The sequence below is a fragment of the Raphanus sativus genome, chromosome 4, assembly GCF_000801105.2.
Source record: "Raphanus sativus cultivar WK10039 chromosome 4, ASM80110v3, whole genome shotgun sequence".
NCBI lineage: Eukaryota > Viridiplantae > Streptophyta > Magnoliopsida > Brassicales > Brassicaceae > Raphanus > Raphanus sativus.
The window spans coordinates 2,377,602-2,391,078 of NC_079514.1; the positions used below are offsets into that span (position 1 = coordinate 2,377,602).

The window sequence follows — 13,477 nt, forward strand, 5'->3', positions numbered from 1 at the left end:
TTCTCCATTTGTGTGTGTTTTTCTCTACCATAATTTTCAACCTAATATATGGGATGTAACGTTGGGTGTCGATTTTTTTTGGCTTTATTTTCCTCACTTTATCGTTCAAACAAGAAGCTGCACATGGTGGTCTTGGAATATGAAGTATACCGTATAAATATAACCCATCTAGAAAACGAAAGAAATTATTATCCCATGAAAGAGAATTTTAAAAGTTTGTTTTACCAAAAAAAAAAAAAAAAAAAAAAAAAAAAAAGTTTATCTTGCTTGACTTTCGTGTTAAATATGTTAATTGAATTATCAGAAACCTCTTAAAGAAATCTTCGAATCAATAGTCGTATCAGGTGGACAGATTTGATTCTAGTTAAACAAATCAAAGTAACATGCTCCATAGTCCATATAATAAACCAATTAAGAAGAAGAATATACTTATTTCACTACCAAGACCGGTTCAATAGGTCTTTATCCTGATGCGATAACATGTTATTACTAATTGGGCCTTCTATATAAGCCGGCCCATCGGACCAGTTTATTCAGTTCGGGTCGGGTTCTTACTCGACCCGAAATGCTTATCCTTGTAGCTTGCATTGCCAATCGTTTGTTTTCCAAATCCCATGGCGAGACTCTTGGTCTCTATCCCTATGCAACCCACACAAACGGCCTTGACGGCGTTTGCTCAGCCGTCATTTCCGCCGCCGGCGAAAAATTTAGTGTCTCGGGGTGGAGTAGGAGGGGCGGGGAGATTTTGTATTAACCGGAGAAACAGAGAGTGTTCCTACGTGGCGAGAGCAGGGCCGAGCACGAGTAGCTACTTGCTCGCGTTCGCAATTCCAGCTACTCTTATCGCCGCCACCGTCTTCACTTCAGCCAAAATCGCTGATAAGCTTGACGATGATTTCCTTGAGGATGTAAGTAAAGATTCGCCGTTTCCCACAAAACATGTTCTTACACATCTTTGCTAGTTCTTGAATTTTGGGTCGAATTGGTTCTACTGTTCAAGCAGTGATATGACCCATATGCTTTCCTAGAAAATAAAGATTATTATTACATCCTTGGATTTCCGACATAATTGGATCTCTGTGTCTGGTTATAAATCGCCTAAAGTGTTACTTATTATAGTGTAATAATCCACTAATGCATAATTAAGCAAGAAGCTTGTTTTGTTCCCTGTAAAAAATCTAGTTGTTCATGAGCTGAATTGTAACATCATTTATGTATCCAGCCTGATTTTAAGCGAGGTAATATAAAGCAGCATGTATGATTGATTCTTCTTCTTCTTCTTCTTGTGCAGATTGCGTTGAACCAAGCGATAAAAGCAGCAGAAGAGGGAGAGAATGCTGAAGTTGAAATGTCGCTGGACGATGTGATTAAAGAACCTGTGCTTCAACGAACCCGTAAACGTCCTAAGCGTGAAGTTTAGCCAAAACACACACACACATATATATAAGCTTCTTAATGAGTCTCCAATGTTGTAATATGTTGTGTTTGTATAAGGTTGTATGCTTGTAGTAGCAGTCTTCCTTGTTTACATATATATAGTTGTAGCTACTGAAAATTTCCAGAATATTATTTGTATAATAATCATATGATGATGAATCAAAGACCTCATTTGAAGGTTCTTTGCCATTTGTTTCTGGCGGCGTAAGTTATTGGGCTAACTGACCAAGTACGGTATATTATTGGGCTTTGAGGCCCATTTAAGTATCCTTTTAGGCTTTTACCAGATTTGAGAAGAAGTAGTGTGTAAGAAAGAATTTGCTCTTCCCTTCAAATCGACGTCTGTGCTGAGGGTTGAATAGCGTCGCGTTTTCATTCTACAGATTTTTTTTTTTCAAACGAAAAAGACACACCAGCTAAAGGCACATTGTAGCGTTAGATCCAAGGAGAGAAAGCGACGTATCGGTTTGAAAGCAATTTTGTCTACAGAAATCAACGACGCGACGAGCCACTCGATTTCACTCTCCCTTGGGATCATCTGTTCCTCCCCGATCGAGGTATGGTTTAGCTCAGTTTCCTTTTTTTTCTCACCATATTGTCGAACTTCTCTGTGAAAATTTGATCTCGTATCGCAGATTTCGTGTGTATCGGTTTTGGATTTTAGCTTCTGGGTGTATGTATTTGTATTGAATCTGTAGATTAAGTTTCGGTTTTTAGTTGCTTTCTGGGTCTGTTGTTTTAATACGCAACGCCTTTTTTGATTTCTATTGTTCAGAAGAAATTTTACGATTCGATGCCATTTTTGTGTCGGTGCGCTGTGATATCATTGCAAGTTTTGTGAAATTAGCTCTTCTTTTTTTTTTTGTCATCAGAAAGTGCAAACAACCATGGTGATCTAGAGTTGGTGGTGATACACGAAAGAGTCATTTTGGGAACAAGAAGAGAGTGGATCCAATGGATAAGAAAAAGAACCGTGCTGATCCACTTGCTGCTGGGCGCCAAAAGGTTTGTTTCGCTTTTTTTTGGGTTGAACTCACTTGCATTTTTAATCAATGAATGTCAGTGAGTATTCTACTGTTTCACTTCCGTCTTGAGCACCATTGGACATGTGTCATGTCAGGTTTTCTTCTAAGTTCATAGTTGAGAAAGAACAACCGATCACCTGTTTTCTTGATAGCGTATAGATTTGATTGCTTCTTCTTGAGTTGGTTAATCACTATGTTTTTTTTTCAAATCGTTTCAGCTTCAACAATTTCGTCAAAAGAAGGCTGATAAAAACTCTGATCATAAAAAGGACTCCAAGGGCAGTACAAGCAAAGGAAAATCCTCCAAAAAGTCTGGTAAATCTGAGAAACCTGACAAAATTGCTGTCAGTGACGAGGCAGAAGCTCCATCGGCAGGTGGAGCTACATCTTTTGTGAAAATTGGTGAGGAGGTTGTTGATTCTCCACAAACTTCTGCAGATGCATTATCGCAGGAGTATGTTCTAGTCCATGGTTCATCATCAGAACCTGATACGCTCCAGCCAGGAAACACCACAGGGACTTCTGATAGTGGAGCTGAGCTGGGAAAAGATATATTGAATCCTGAAAATGATACTGGCATACCATTATCCACAGTAGAAGAGAATGTGAAGAGGATCGACAGCACAGCGGCTGGCGCAGTAGATTCTTTGACATCTGAACGTGCCGACTCTGAGAAGGGAGTTACACATGACGATGCATCTATTATTGTTGACGGAGTCTTTGCTGCTTCTGGAAACCTAGCGGAGGGGGAAGGAGTGGAAGTTGAAAGTGGGCCTGGGAATGTGGAAAAGCCGCTTCAGCCATCCTCTTTGCCGGATTTCATTCCTGATGTTTCCTTGAGTGGTGCAAGGGGAGATCAGGTAACTGATGTAGGTTGTTCTCTCCTTCTCTTCTTACTTCGCTCTTTATCGTTTTCTTTATTTCCTTTTTCTTTGATAGGGATAAAGTGGTTAGGTCGATGGCATGCGTCCTTTTGATATTTTCATTTGTTTCGGTTTAGGGGAAATGCAGGAAGGCAGTGGTTCACACAAGGAACAGCTTTCTGAAGCATCTTCAAAGGCAGATGTTGATTGGGTTGTAACTGAAGAGAGGCAAGCAAGCTATCCAGCCGTTGTGGATTCATCTGCTTCACCGTCTCACTTTTCAGAGGGATCATCAGTTGCATTTGATTCAGTTGAACTGGAAGGAATAACTGGTAAAATTAGAAGTGAGCAGATTAGGGAAGCTGCAGAGGAACCTTGTAAAAAGGACTTATTAAATCCATCCGGAGAAGTTTCTGCCGCTCATGTTCATGAAGGACGCTCAGTTAGCTTTCTACAGCTTATGGAAATTGTACAGGGACTTGGACAAGATGAATTTCAAGTGTTGTGCACCGCAAGAGAGGCTGCTTCCTCTACCGATCCAGGAACAAGTTCGTTAGAGAGATTAAGAGAACAACTGTTTGTTTCGAGTACCATGGAAGATATACTCCAGGTGCAACTCACAGAACAGTGTCATCTACAAAACGAGTGTGATCATCGACATAACCAATTGGTAGCTGAAATATCACAGCTTCGTGCATTATATAATGCGTCGACAGAAAGGAATGATTCTCTTGTTGAGGAACTATCAGAGTGCCAGTCTAACCTCTATGCTGCTACAAGCTCAAATGAGAGGCGCGAAAATCAGCTTCTTTCTACAGAAGCACAAGTGGAGGCTTTCACTGCTAAGATGAATGAGCTGCAGAGTAGCTTAGAAAAGTCCATATTGGATCTATCTGAGGCGAAAGAAAAACTCATCAATCTTCAGTTGGAGAATGATACGTATGGTGCAATTCTTTCTTCTTGGAATGATGAGAAAAAGGAACTTTTTGAAGAAAAAGAATCCAAGAAATATGAGATTGAGCATCTGTTATCTGAGTTGTGCAATTTCAAGAACTCGGAGGCTATACTAAAAGCAGAAGTTGAGCGATTGGAAAAAACTATTGGTCCATTGACGGATGAGAAGGTAAATCTTGTCGAGGAAAAATATAATGTATTGAGTGAGGCAGAGAAGTTACTGGAAGAATTGGCAAATTGTAAGACTTTGGTCACCTTGCAAGAAGTGGAAAATTCAAATATAAGGGAGACGCTTTCTTCACTGGCAGGCCAGCTGACTAAACTTGAGGAGGATAACCTGCATCTCACAGAAGAAAATGAGAAAGCACATCTAGAACGGAGTGCATATCTGATCTCGGAGACTTATCTATTGTCTGAGTATTCCAATCTAAAGGAAGGGTATTCTTTGCTGAATAATAAACTCTTAAAGTTTCAAGAAGAGAAGGAGCATTTGGTTGAGGACAATGATAAACTTACGCATGATCTTCTTATTCTTCAAGAGCGTATGTCTACTGTACAAGAAGAGCGGATCCATCTAGCATCTGAGTTAGGAGAAGCGGTAGCTCGCCTTGATAAATTGACTGAAGAGAAAACATCTCTGAGTAGCAGCATCGAGGTAGAAAAAACTGGAACTGTAGACATTGGCATTGAGGATGCTTCAGAATTGGGTAATCAGGAAATAGCTGAAACATCTGGTAGAAGTCTTGAAGTCGGGGTTACAAGTAAGCAGAGTGTACCTTTTGTTGAATATACCTGCCAAGTTTTGGAGGGGGTAATAGACGCTTCATCTGGGTTTTCTTCCTTGAACAAGAATCTGGAGAAGGGGGAGAAAATGATTCAGAACCTTGAGGAGGCAGTTAAGCAGATCCTCACCGATTCTTCATTGAGCAAGTCTAGCAATAAACCTGACATGCCACCAGTATCAAAATTGATTCAGACATTTGAGTTAAAGGGGCAATCGGAAGAACAGGAATCTGGGAAAGCACAGTTTACTGGTGATCAGTCAGAAGCATTTGTTTCTGTGAATGTTCAGATTAGAAATTTGAGAGGCTTGTTTGAACAGTTAGCGTTGAATGCTAGGGAGGCTGGCATACAATTCAACCAATTAAATGATGACAGGACGGCAACAAATCAACGTCTGGAGGAGTTTAATGTCGAGTTTGCGTCTCACCAGGATCACGTTAATCTTCTGGAGGCAGATACTATTGAGAATAAGGTTTCCTTTGAAGCTCTGAAAAACTATTCTTGTGAGGTGCAACAGAAAAACCACGAACTTGAATTTCTCTGTGAATCATTGAAGCTGAGAAATGATAGTATGGGTCTAGAAAACACGGAGCTCAACGAGAAGCTGAATTCTTGCTTATTGAGAATTAATGAGCTTGAAAATCAGCTGGAAAGCTTACAGAATAATTTAAGTAGCATGTTGTCGTCAATGGAAGAAAAGTTAGTGGCCTTGCAGGATGAATCTGAGAAGGCAACGATGCTAGAACATGAATTGACATCATCAATGTCTCAACTTGGTGATGCAGTTGTGAGACTTGATGATTGTTTACTCAAATCTGGCACGGCTGGAGCTCACGTTGGCTTAGATATGACCAAACATATATCTGGTTCTGTTGATATGGCTGTAAAGGTTATTGACGACCTGGAGGAAAAACTAGAAGTTGCGTATGCGAAGCATGAGTCCTCCTTTAACAAATATGAGGAGTTGAAGCAGAGTTTCAATACTCTGCATGAGAATAATGAGTTTGTGACTGCTACAATGCATAAGGTGTATGCTGATCTGGTGAAACTGATTACTGAATCATGCGGGTCTGTGGAGATTGCCAAACTTAGAGTTGAAAATCTAGCTGTCGCTGATCTTTTTAACGATGGTAATTTTGAGAATCTGATGGAGGCTGTGCGAAATATTTTTTCTGAGAGGCTTGAACTTCAGTGTGGGATTGATAAGCTACAGTTGGACTTGTCGAGTATAACAAAGGATAAGGAGGAACTGACGCAGCGAAGCCTTGACCCCACTTCACTTCGAGAATTAGTTGAGAAAGTTGAGGGTGTTCTGGAACTTGAAACTAGTGAAGTTAATTTTGAATCCCCTAGTTTATATGTGGAGTTTCTGGTTTCCCAACTTGTTCAGAGGTTTATCGAGGCTGAGGATTTGGCTAATCTCCTGAGAAAACAATTAGAGGCCAAGGAGAATGAGCTGATGGAGACCCAGGAGAGTTTACTGCAGCATAAAACCGAAATGGGTGGTCTCATGGAAAATTTAAGCCAGGCAGAGGAGTCCCTTGTGGCTGTACGATCTGAGTTACAAAAGAAATCTAATGAACTTGAACAATCAGAGCAGAGGTTATTGTCTACTAGAGAGAAGCTTAGTATAGCTGTTACAAAAGGAAAAGGTTTGATAGTTCAACGGGATAATATCAAGCATTCGTTGGCTGAAACCTCTGCTGAACTGCAGAGGCGCTCAGAGGAATTGAGTTTGAAGGAGACAAGGCTTCAGGAAGTAGAAGCAAAACTTAAGACCTATACAGAGGCAGGTGAACGTGTGGAGGCATTAGAATCTGAGCTGTCTTACATACGAAACTCAGCTACTGCACTTCGAGAATCGTTTCTTCTCAAGGACTCTCTGCTTCACAAAATTGAAGAAATTTTGGAAGATTTGGATCTCCCAGAGCATTTTCATGCTCGAGATATACTTGACAAGGTCGAGTGGTTATCAAGATCAGCCAACGGCAACTCTTTACGTCCCTCTGACTGGGATCAGAAAAGTTCCGATGGAGGTGCGGGATATGTTCTCTCTGAACCCTGGAGGGAGGATGGTCAAACTGGCACAAGTTCTGAGGGTGACTTAAGGATCAAGTTCGAGGAGCTCCAGGGGAAGTTTTATGGGTTGGCTGAACAGAATGAAATGCTGGAGCAGTCCTTGATGCACAGGAATAACTTGGTTCAGAGATGGGAAGCACTCCTTGAGAATATTGATATGCCTTCACAGCTAAAGTCCATGGAAGTGGAAAACAAGATTGAGTGGCTTGCAAGTACAATATCAGAGGCTACACATGACAAGGATACTCTCCAACAGAAAATTGATAACCTAGAAGTACATTGTCAGTCGCTAAGTGCTGATTTGGAAGCCGCACAAAAGCAGGTAATTGATGTCGAGGCAAATCTTCAATCGGTTGATAGTGAGAGAGTGGATATTTCTGAAAGACTGGACACTCTGAATGGGGATCATAATAATCTTTCTGCGAGGGCCAATCACCTTGAAGTTGAGAATGAGAAACTGCAGAACCAAGTTAAAGATCTGCATGAAAAATTGGTTGAAAAACTTGGGAATGAAGAACAACTTCAGGCTATTGAAGGAGACCTATTGAGTTTGAGGTACATGATTAATGATGTTATACAGGAAGATGGCTTGCAGGATTTGGTATTAGCGAGTAATTCCGAGACCTTGGATGGACTTCTGAGAAAGCTGATAGACTATTATAAGAATTTGGCTAAATCTAGTTTGCCACGTGAAAGAGATGATAGTTTCTGTGAAACTCGTCCATCAAATGACGAAGCAACTTCTCCTAGGCACACTCCTGACTTGACTGATTCTAATATAGTCGAAGCAACCAGTAGAGACATAGCAGTAGTAGAGACACCTGATGTAGCGTCCCTAACAAAAGATCTGGAGGAAGCACTGCATGTTCAGAAGCTGGCAAGGGAAGAAAGGGATTTGTACAGGGAAAAACAGCAATCCTTGGTTGCTGAAAATGAGGCACTTGATAAGAAAGTAATAGAATTGCAGGAGCTCCTCAAACAAGAAGAGCAGAAGTCAGCTTCTGTAAGAGAGAAGTTAAACGTAGCTGTCAGGAAAGGGAAAGCTTTGGTCCAACAAAGGGATAGTCTGAAGCAAACTATTGAAGAGATGAACGCTGAGCATGGTCGCCTAAAATCAGAGATTATAAACCGGGACGAAATACTTTTGGATAAAGAAAGTAAATTAAGGGAGTTGGAATTTTACACTTCGAGGGTAGAAGCCCTAGAGTCTGAGTGCCAATCGTTGAAAAATCATTTGCAAGAAACAGAAAGTATTTTGCAGGAAAGAAGTGGTACATTGAGCATGACACTGAATGCGTTGAATAGCATTAATATTGGCGATGAAGGTGATAGATATGACCCAGTTCTGAAGCTTCAACGCATCTCGCAACTGTTTCAGAATATGAGTGCAGCTGTGTCTTCTGCTGAGCAGGAGTCAATAAAGTCTAGAAGAGCAGCTGAGTTGCTACTTGCTGAGTTGAACGAGGTTCAAGAGAGAAACGATGGTATGCAAGAGGAGCTATCAAAATTTGCATATGAAATTCAGCAACTCTCGAGACAAAGGGATGCAGAGGAGGCTGCAAAAGTTGAAGCCATATCACAATGTGAAAATTTATCACTGGTCAACAATGAAGAAAAGAAGAAGATTTATGCTCAAGTTCTGTCCTTTGGAACTAGCGTGAACACTCTGAGGAAAATACTCGCAGGTACTAACAGTTGCCTAGCTGATATTTTCACCTTGGATATGGAGTTTCTGCATCATCTGAAGGCAAATATGGAATCATGTGCGAAGCAAACCGGTACTAATTTGTCTGGCTGGCCTCAAGTTAGTACAGGGAATTTTGTCGACAAGGTACTTTTACAACCTTTCAACAGCTTACAGTGATTTACATTCAAGGTTTCTCCGCGAGTGACTATTTCTGAATATTGTTTTTCCCCTTTCTTCTCAGGAAACCTTTTCACGCGTGAGTGCTGCCTTGTCTAACGTCAACTTGCATGAAGTCTCGAATAGTGGAAACATAACCGAAGTTTGTGGTTCTCTCTCACGAAACCTTGATCAGTTTGTGGCTGATGTTGGCCATCTCGAAGACAATGTAAGCAAGCACTTGGGATCATGGCACGAACAGGTAAACATTGTGTCCAACAGTATTGACACCTTTTTCAAGTCAATTGGAACGGGAACAGACTCAGAAATTACTGCTCTGGGTGAAAGAGTTGCCTTGCTTCATGGAGCATGTGCTAGCGTGTTGGCGGAAATTGAAAGCCGTAAGGCCGAATTGGTTGGAAATGACAATTTCAACATGAGTCTCCATCAAGAAGAAGAAGATTTTTCGTCCATGGAGTCTGTCAGGTCCATGGTAAATAGGCTATCGTCAGCTGTAAAGGAGCTTGTTGTAGCAAACGCTGAGACTGTGGAAAGAAATGAAAAGGAGATGAAGGTAATCATTGCCAATTTGCAAAGAGAGTTGAACGAAAAGGATATCCAGAATGATAGGATGTGCAATGAACTTGTTGGTCAAGTTAAGGAAGCCCAGGCTGGTGCTAAGATCTTTGCAGAAGATCTTCAATCTGCAAGTGCCCGAATGCGTGACATGCAAGATCAGCTTGGCATTTTGGTGCGGGAACGGGATTCTTTGAAGGAGAGAGTAAAAGAGCTTCAAGAAGGGCAGCAGGCCTCGCACTCAGAATTACAGGAGAAGGTCACATCGGTTAGCAATCAACTAGCTGCAAAAGACCAAGGTCAACTATTCAATCTAAACCTTTTCTTTTACCACCTTCACACATATAAGCTAATACATACTTACTTTCTACAGAAATTGAAGCATTGATGCAAGCGCTTGACGAGGAAGAGTCTCAGATGGAGGATCTGAAACACAGGGTTACAGAATTAGAACAGGAACTGCAACAGAAGAACTTAGATTTGCAGAAAGCTGAAGCTTCTCGTGGGAAGATTTCCAAAAAGCTATCAATCACTGTGGATAAATTCGACGAGCTCCATCATCTCTCTGAAAATCTTCTTGCTGAAATCGAGAAACTTCAAAAACAAGTGCAAGATCGGGATACGGAGGTTTCTTTCTTAAGACAAGAAGTCACTAGGTGCACCAATGAGGCTCTTGCTACTTCTCAAATGGAGACTAGAAGAGATTCAGAAGAGATTCAAACTGTACTGTCTTGGTTCGACACAATGGCTTCACTACTTGGTCTAGAAGATTCACCTTCCACTGATGCTAATAGACACTTAAACCGCTACATGGAGACGCTTGAGAAAAAGATTGCGTCTATACTATCTGAAACAGAAGAACTACGGCTGGTCGGACAAAGCAAGGATTCGTTGCTAGAGGCTGAGAGGAGTAGAGTGGCTGAGCTCAGACAGAAAGAAGCAACTCTTGAGAAGTTATTGCATGACAAGGAATCCCGACCAAGCAGCTCGACTTCAGAGATCGTTGAAGTGGAACCTCTGGTAAGATTAGAACTTGTTGGATTGTTTCACCATTCAAGATACTTACCTCAAAGCGATAACATTTCAAATTGGGTTTCGTCTTTGGGTATTGCAGATAAACAAGTGGACAACGAGTGGAACGTCGATCCCATCTCAAGTCCGGAGCTTGCGTAAGGGAAACAACAACGATCAAGTCGCCATTAGTATAGATGCAGATCAAGCCGATCAAAGCCTTAGCTTAGAAGAAGACGATGATAAAGGTAACTAGACTGGTCTCGTGGTACATATTTGATTCAATCAGCTACACATTCTCTTCATAACATACCTACTCTTGTTGTGTGCTTTCAGCTCATGGATTTAGATCACTCACCTCGTCAAGAATCATTCCTAGATTCACAAGACCAGTGACAAACATGATCGATGGTTTATGGTTAGGCTCTATCAAGTCTCCTCTCGTTTGATTGGAAATTTCGTAATTTCGGTTAAATAAAAACGACATTTTTCTTTTCTTTTCAGGGTCTCTTGTGACCGGACGCTTATGAGACAACCTGCCTTACGGTTAGCCATAATGATATACTGGGCGATGTTGCATGCTCTTTTGGCTACAGTCGTGGTCTAACCAAAAGCTTGCAATCTCTCGTAAGCGACTTTTTTTTCCTTAAATGATATAGCAAACAGTTGCTTCTCCAGTTTTTTTTTCTAAGATTTAATACGTGTTTTTATTACATCTTTCGCAGTTGGTTTCGCACGGGCTCAAAGTGGTGTGTTGTCTTCAGTATTATGTTTTTTGTCTTTCTATTCATTGTTATTAGCTTTTCATTAACCAAGCAGATTGTGGGTTCAACATTTTTATTGATTCGAATCACAGACTGGCTTGGCTTGACAACAATAATTTTTTTTAAAAGGTTATGTAGTAGCTGTTAATTGCTATAGATTATAATTTTTTTTTGATCAACTGCTATAGATTTTTATATAAGTTACTGTTATTTATTTATTTATTTTGGTCGAAAAATACAACACAATAAATTTGAGCCCAAGGGCCCAATAGGATGTATCAGTTAAATTTAGGCTTTACCTTCTCCGTGTAAAGAAGTTAAAGCGTTGACAAACCCTAAGATCAAAAAACCTAGTTACAATCAACCCTCTCTAGGAGCTGCTTGAGTCTCTTTTCTCTAGGTATGTGACGCCAAGTTTCTTCACTGTTTTTGCTAGAATATAGGTATGAACTCTGTCTCTGTGGCATTAACAGGCAAATGTCGCGTGTGTACGTGGGGAATTTGGACCCAAGAGTTACTGAGCGTGATCTCGAGGATGAGTTCCGTATCTATGGAGTTATCAAGAGGCAAGCATTGATCCGATCAATTCATTATACAGAGTTTCGAGCTTTTAATGTATTTTGCAATATCTATAATGTTGGATTGTATGTGCAGTGTTTGGGTTGCTCGCAGACCACCTGGATACGCTTTTCTAGACTTTGAGGATCCCAGAGATGCCCGTGATGCCATCCGTGAGTTAGATGGTAATGATATGCATTGTTCTGTAGTGACACTGATGTTTCTTTTAGTTTACTACATGTAGGTTTGAATTTGACATGCATTCTGTTTGAATGGACAGGCAAGAATGGTTGGAGGGTGGAACAGTCTCACAACCGAGGTGGTGGTGGTGGAGGGAGCCGTGGTGGTGGCGACCGCGGAGGAGATCGTGGTGGCCGTGGTGGGTCTGATTTGAAGTGCTATGACTGTGGTGAGCCTGGTCACTTTGCACGTGAATGCCGTAACCACGGTGGCACAGGAAGGCGTCGCAGCAGGAGCCGGAGTCCTAGATACAGGAGGAGTCCAAGCTACGGACGCAGGTCACTGCTGCTGACTGATTCCTTGTATTGGTTGTAGCTTTGTCTGAATGTAGTAGTTGACCTTGTCATTTTGTTTTCTTTTTTGGTATCAGGAGTTACAGCCCTCGTGGAAGATCTCCTCCTCCTCCAAGGCGCCGCAGCCCTTCACCTCCTCCTGCTCGTGGTCGCAGCTACAGTAGATCACCGCCTCCGTACAGAAGGCGTGATGAACTGCCTTATGCTAATGGGTAAAGCTTGTTTCATCTTCTTGAAGTCATATAATACATTGAGTTGATATGGTTGAGGTGGAAATTTAAATTCTTGATGTTTGATCATTGTAATGTTGCTGAATGGAGAGATCAGCGTTTTGTTCACATAGCATGCATCTTGATTCATCTTGTTTCTGCAGGAATGGACTGAAAGATAGACGCCGAAGCCGGAGCTGAGAGGTTTATGCTGAGAAACTGAGATGATGATGAAGTACTACTTACTTTTGGAGATTAAGGACTGGGATTGGATTACATTTTGCGTAGGTAGTAGTGTTATGTATCTGCCCTTAGGTAAACTAACATAATGTTTAGTTTTGGAATTTCTGATAATAAAGACCTATGCTTTCTCTTTTTATTGAAGTTAACGTGGATCCCAAACATAGACCACCTGGCCACGTTTTCAAGTTCTTAAGTGACATATGTAAGACGAAAAAAATATCGTAAACAAAAAAAGCTAAACGAGAACATGGTTTTGGCATGACCACCACAAATAATGAAAGCAAAAAGAGACAAGAGCATGATCCTAGTTCGGTCCCATCCTTCACTTCCACATCATTCAGTTGACACTTCTCGTTCCACTTTTGTCTGCCGACACTTGTGTTTGCTCCACGTTTCTTCGCTCTCACCGACAGTAAGATGAGAGGTTCTCCCAAGATCAGAATCCACCCAAACCCTTTAAATGGTCTCTTTCTTGCTAGTTTCATTCTAGTCAAAACCTGGTTCTCGTTAGTTAGTTTCTGTTATGGTCTCTTTCCTCAAAGTTTGAGCTTAAAGTTTACAAAAAAACTCTGCAGTTGATTTTAACATGGATCTTGTAC

The 13,477-nt window shown here is 41.1% G+C and overlaps 3 protein-coding genes across 7 annotated transcripts; all 3 read left to right on the forward strand.

Moving 5' to 3' along the window:
- Positions 1 to 588: 588 nt before the first annotated feature.
- Positions 589 to 1,626, forward strand: LOC130511805 (uncharacterized). Its single transcript, XM_057009498.1, has 2 exons — positions 589 to 908; positions 1,292 to 1,626. The coding sequence occupies exons 1-2, from the start codon at positions 615 to 617 to the stop codon at positions 1,418 to 1,420; spliced, it is 423 nt and encodes a 140-aa protein (XP_056865478.1). The 5' UTR covers positions 589 to 614; the 3' UTR covers positions 1,421 to 1,626.
- A 132-nt stretch (positions 1,627 to 1,758) lies between these two features.
- LOC108832114 (uncharacterized) lies at positions 1,759 to 11,491 on the forward strand. 5 transcript variants are annotated; one of them, XM_018605607.2, is made up of 10 exons: positions 1,759 to 1,994; positions 2,310 to 2,442; positions 2,681 to 3,335; positions 3,463 to 8,972; positions 9,070 to 9,859; positions 9,934 to 10,580; positions 10,675 to 10,819; positions 10,908 to 10,989; positions 11,076 to 11,198; positions 11,297 to 11,491. In XM_018605607.2, the coding sequence occupies exons 2-9, from the start codon at positions 2,392 to 2,394 to the stop codon at positions 11,176 to 11,178; spliced, it is 7,983 nt and encodes a 2,660-aa protein (XP_018461109.1). In that variant the 5' UTR covers positions 1,759 to 1,994; positions 2,310 to 2,391; the 3' UTR covers positions 11,179 to 11,198; positions 11,297 to 11,491. The 5 variants fall into 5 exon arrangements, with proteins under 5 accessions (XP_018461109.1, XP_018461110.1, XP_056865472.1 ...); XM_018605608.2 differs by having other exon boundaries at positions 2,681 to 3,331; positions 3,474 to 8,972; XM_057009492.1 differs by having other exon boundaries at positions 2,681 to 3,322; positions 3,474 to 8,972.
- A 137-nt stretch (positions 11,492 to 11,628) lies between these two features.
- On the forward strand, positions 11,629 to 13,312 carry LOC108832112 (serine/arginine-rich splicing factor RSZ22). Its single transcript, XM_018605605.2, has 6 exons — positions 11,629 to 11,735; positions 11,809 to 11,901; positions 11,990 to 12,078; positions 12,174 to 12,411; positions 12,504 to 12,638; positions 12,800 to 13,312. The coding sequence occupies exons 2-6, from the start codon at positions 11,813 to 11,815 to the stop codon at positions 12,834 to 12,836; spliced, it is 588 nt and encodes a 195-aa protein (XP_018461107.1). The 5' UTR covers positions 11,629 to 11,735; positions 11,809 to 11,812; the 3' UTR covers positions 12,837 to 13,312.
- The last annotated feature ends 165 nt before the right edge of the window (positions 13,313 to 13,477 follow it).

Excerpts from the sequence above, each read along its gene's own strand:
- LOC108832114 (XM_018605607.2), top strand. The coding sequence starts at position 2,392 with ATGGATAAGAAAAAGAACCGTGCTGATCCACTTGCTGCTGGGCGCCAA. Across the intron at positions 2,443-2,680 it reads TTGCTGCTGGGCGCCAAAAG|CTTCAACAATTTCGTCAAAA; the intron begins GTTTGTTTCGCT and ends AAATCGTTTCAG. Across the intron at positions 3,336-3,462 it reads AGATCAGGTAACTGATGTAG|GGGAAATGCAGGAAGGCAGT; the intron begins GTTGTTCTCTCC and ends GTTTCGGTTTAG.
- LOC130511805 (XM_057009498.1), top strand. The coding sequence starts at position 615 with ATGGCGAGACTCTTGGTCTCTATCCCTATGCAACCCACACAAACGGCC. Across the intron at positions 909-1,291 it reads ACGATGATTTCCTTGAGGAT|ATTGCGTTGAACCAAGCGAT; the intron begins GTAAGTAAAGAT and ends CTTCTTGTGCAG.
- LOC108832112 (XM_018605605.2), top strand. The coding sequence starts at position 11,813 with ATGTCGCGTGTGTACGTGGGGAATTTGGACCCAAGAGTTACTGAGCGT. Across the intron at positions 11,902-11,989 it reads ATCTATGGAGTTATCAAGAG|TGTTTGGGTTGCTCGCAGAC; the intron begins GCAAGCATTGAT and ends TTGTATGTGCAG. Across the intron at positions 12,639-12,799 it reads GAACTGCCTTATGCTAATGG|GAATGGACTGAAAGATAGAC; the intron begins GTAAAGCTTGTT and ends TTGTTTCTGCAG.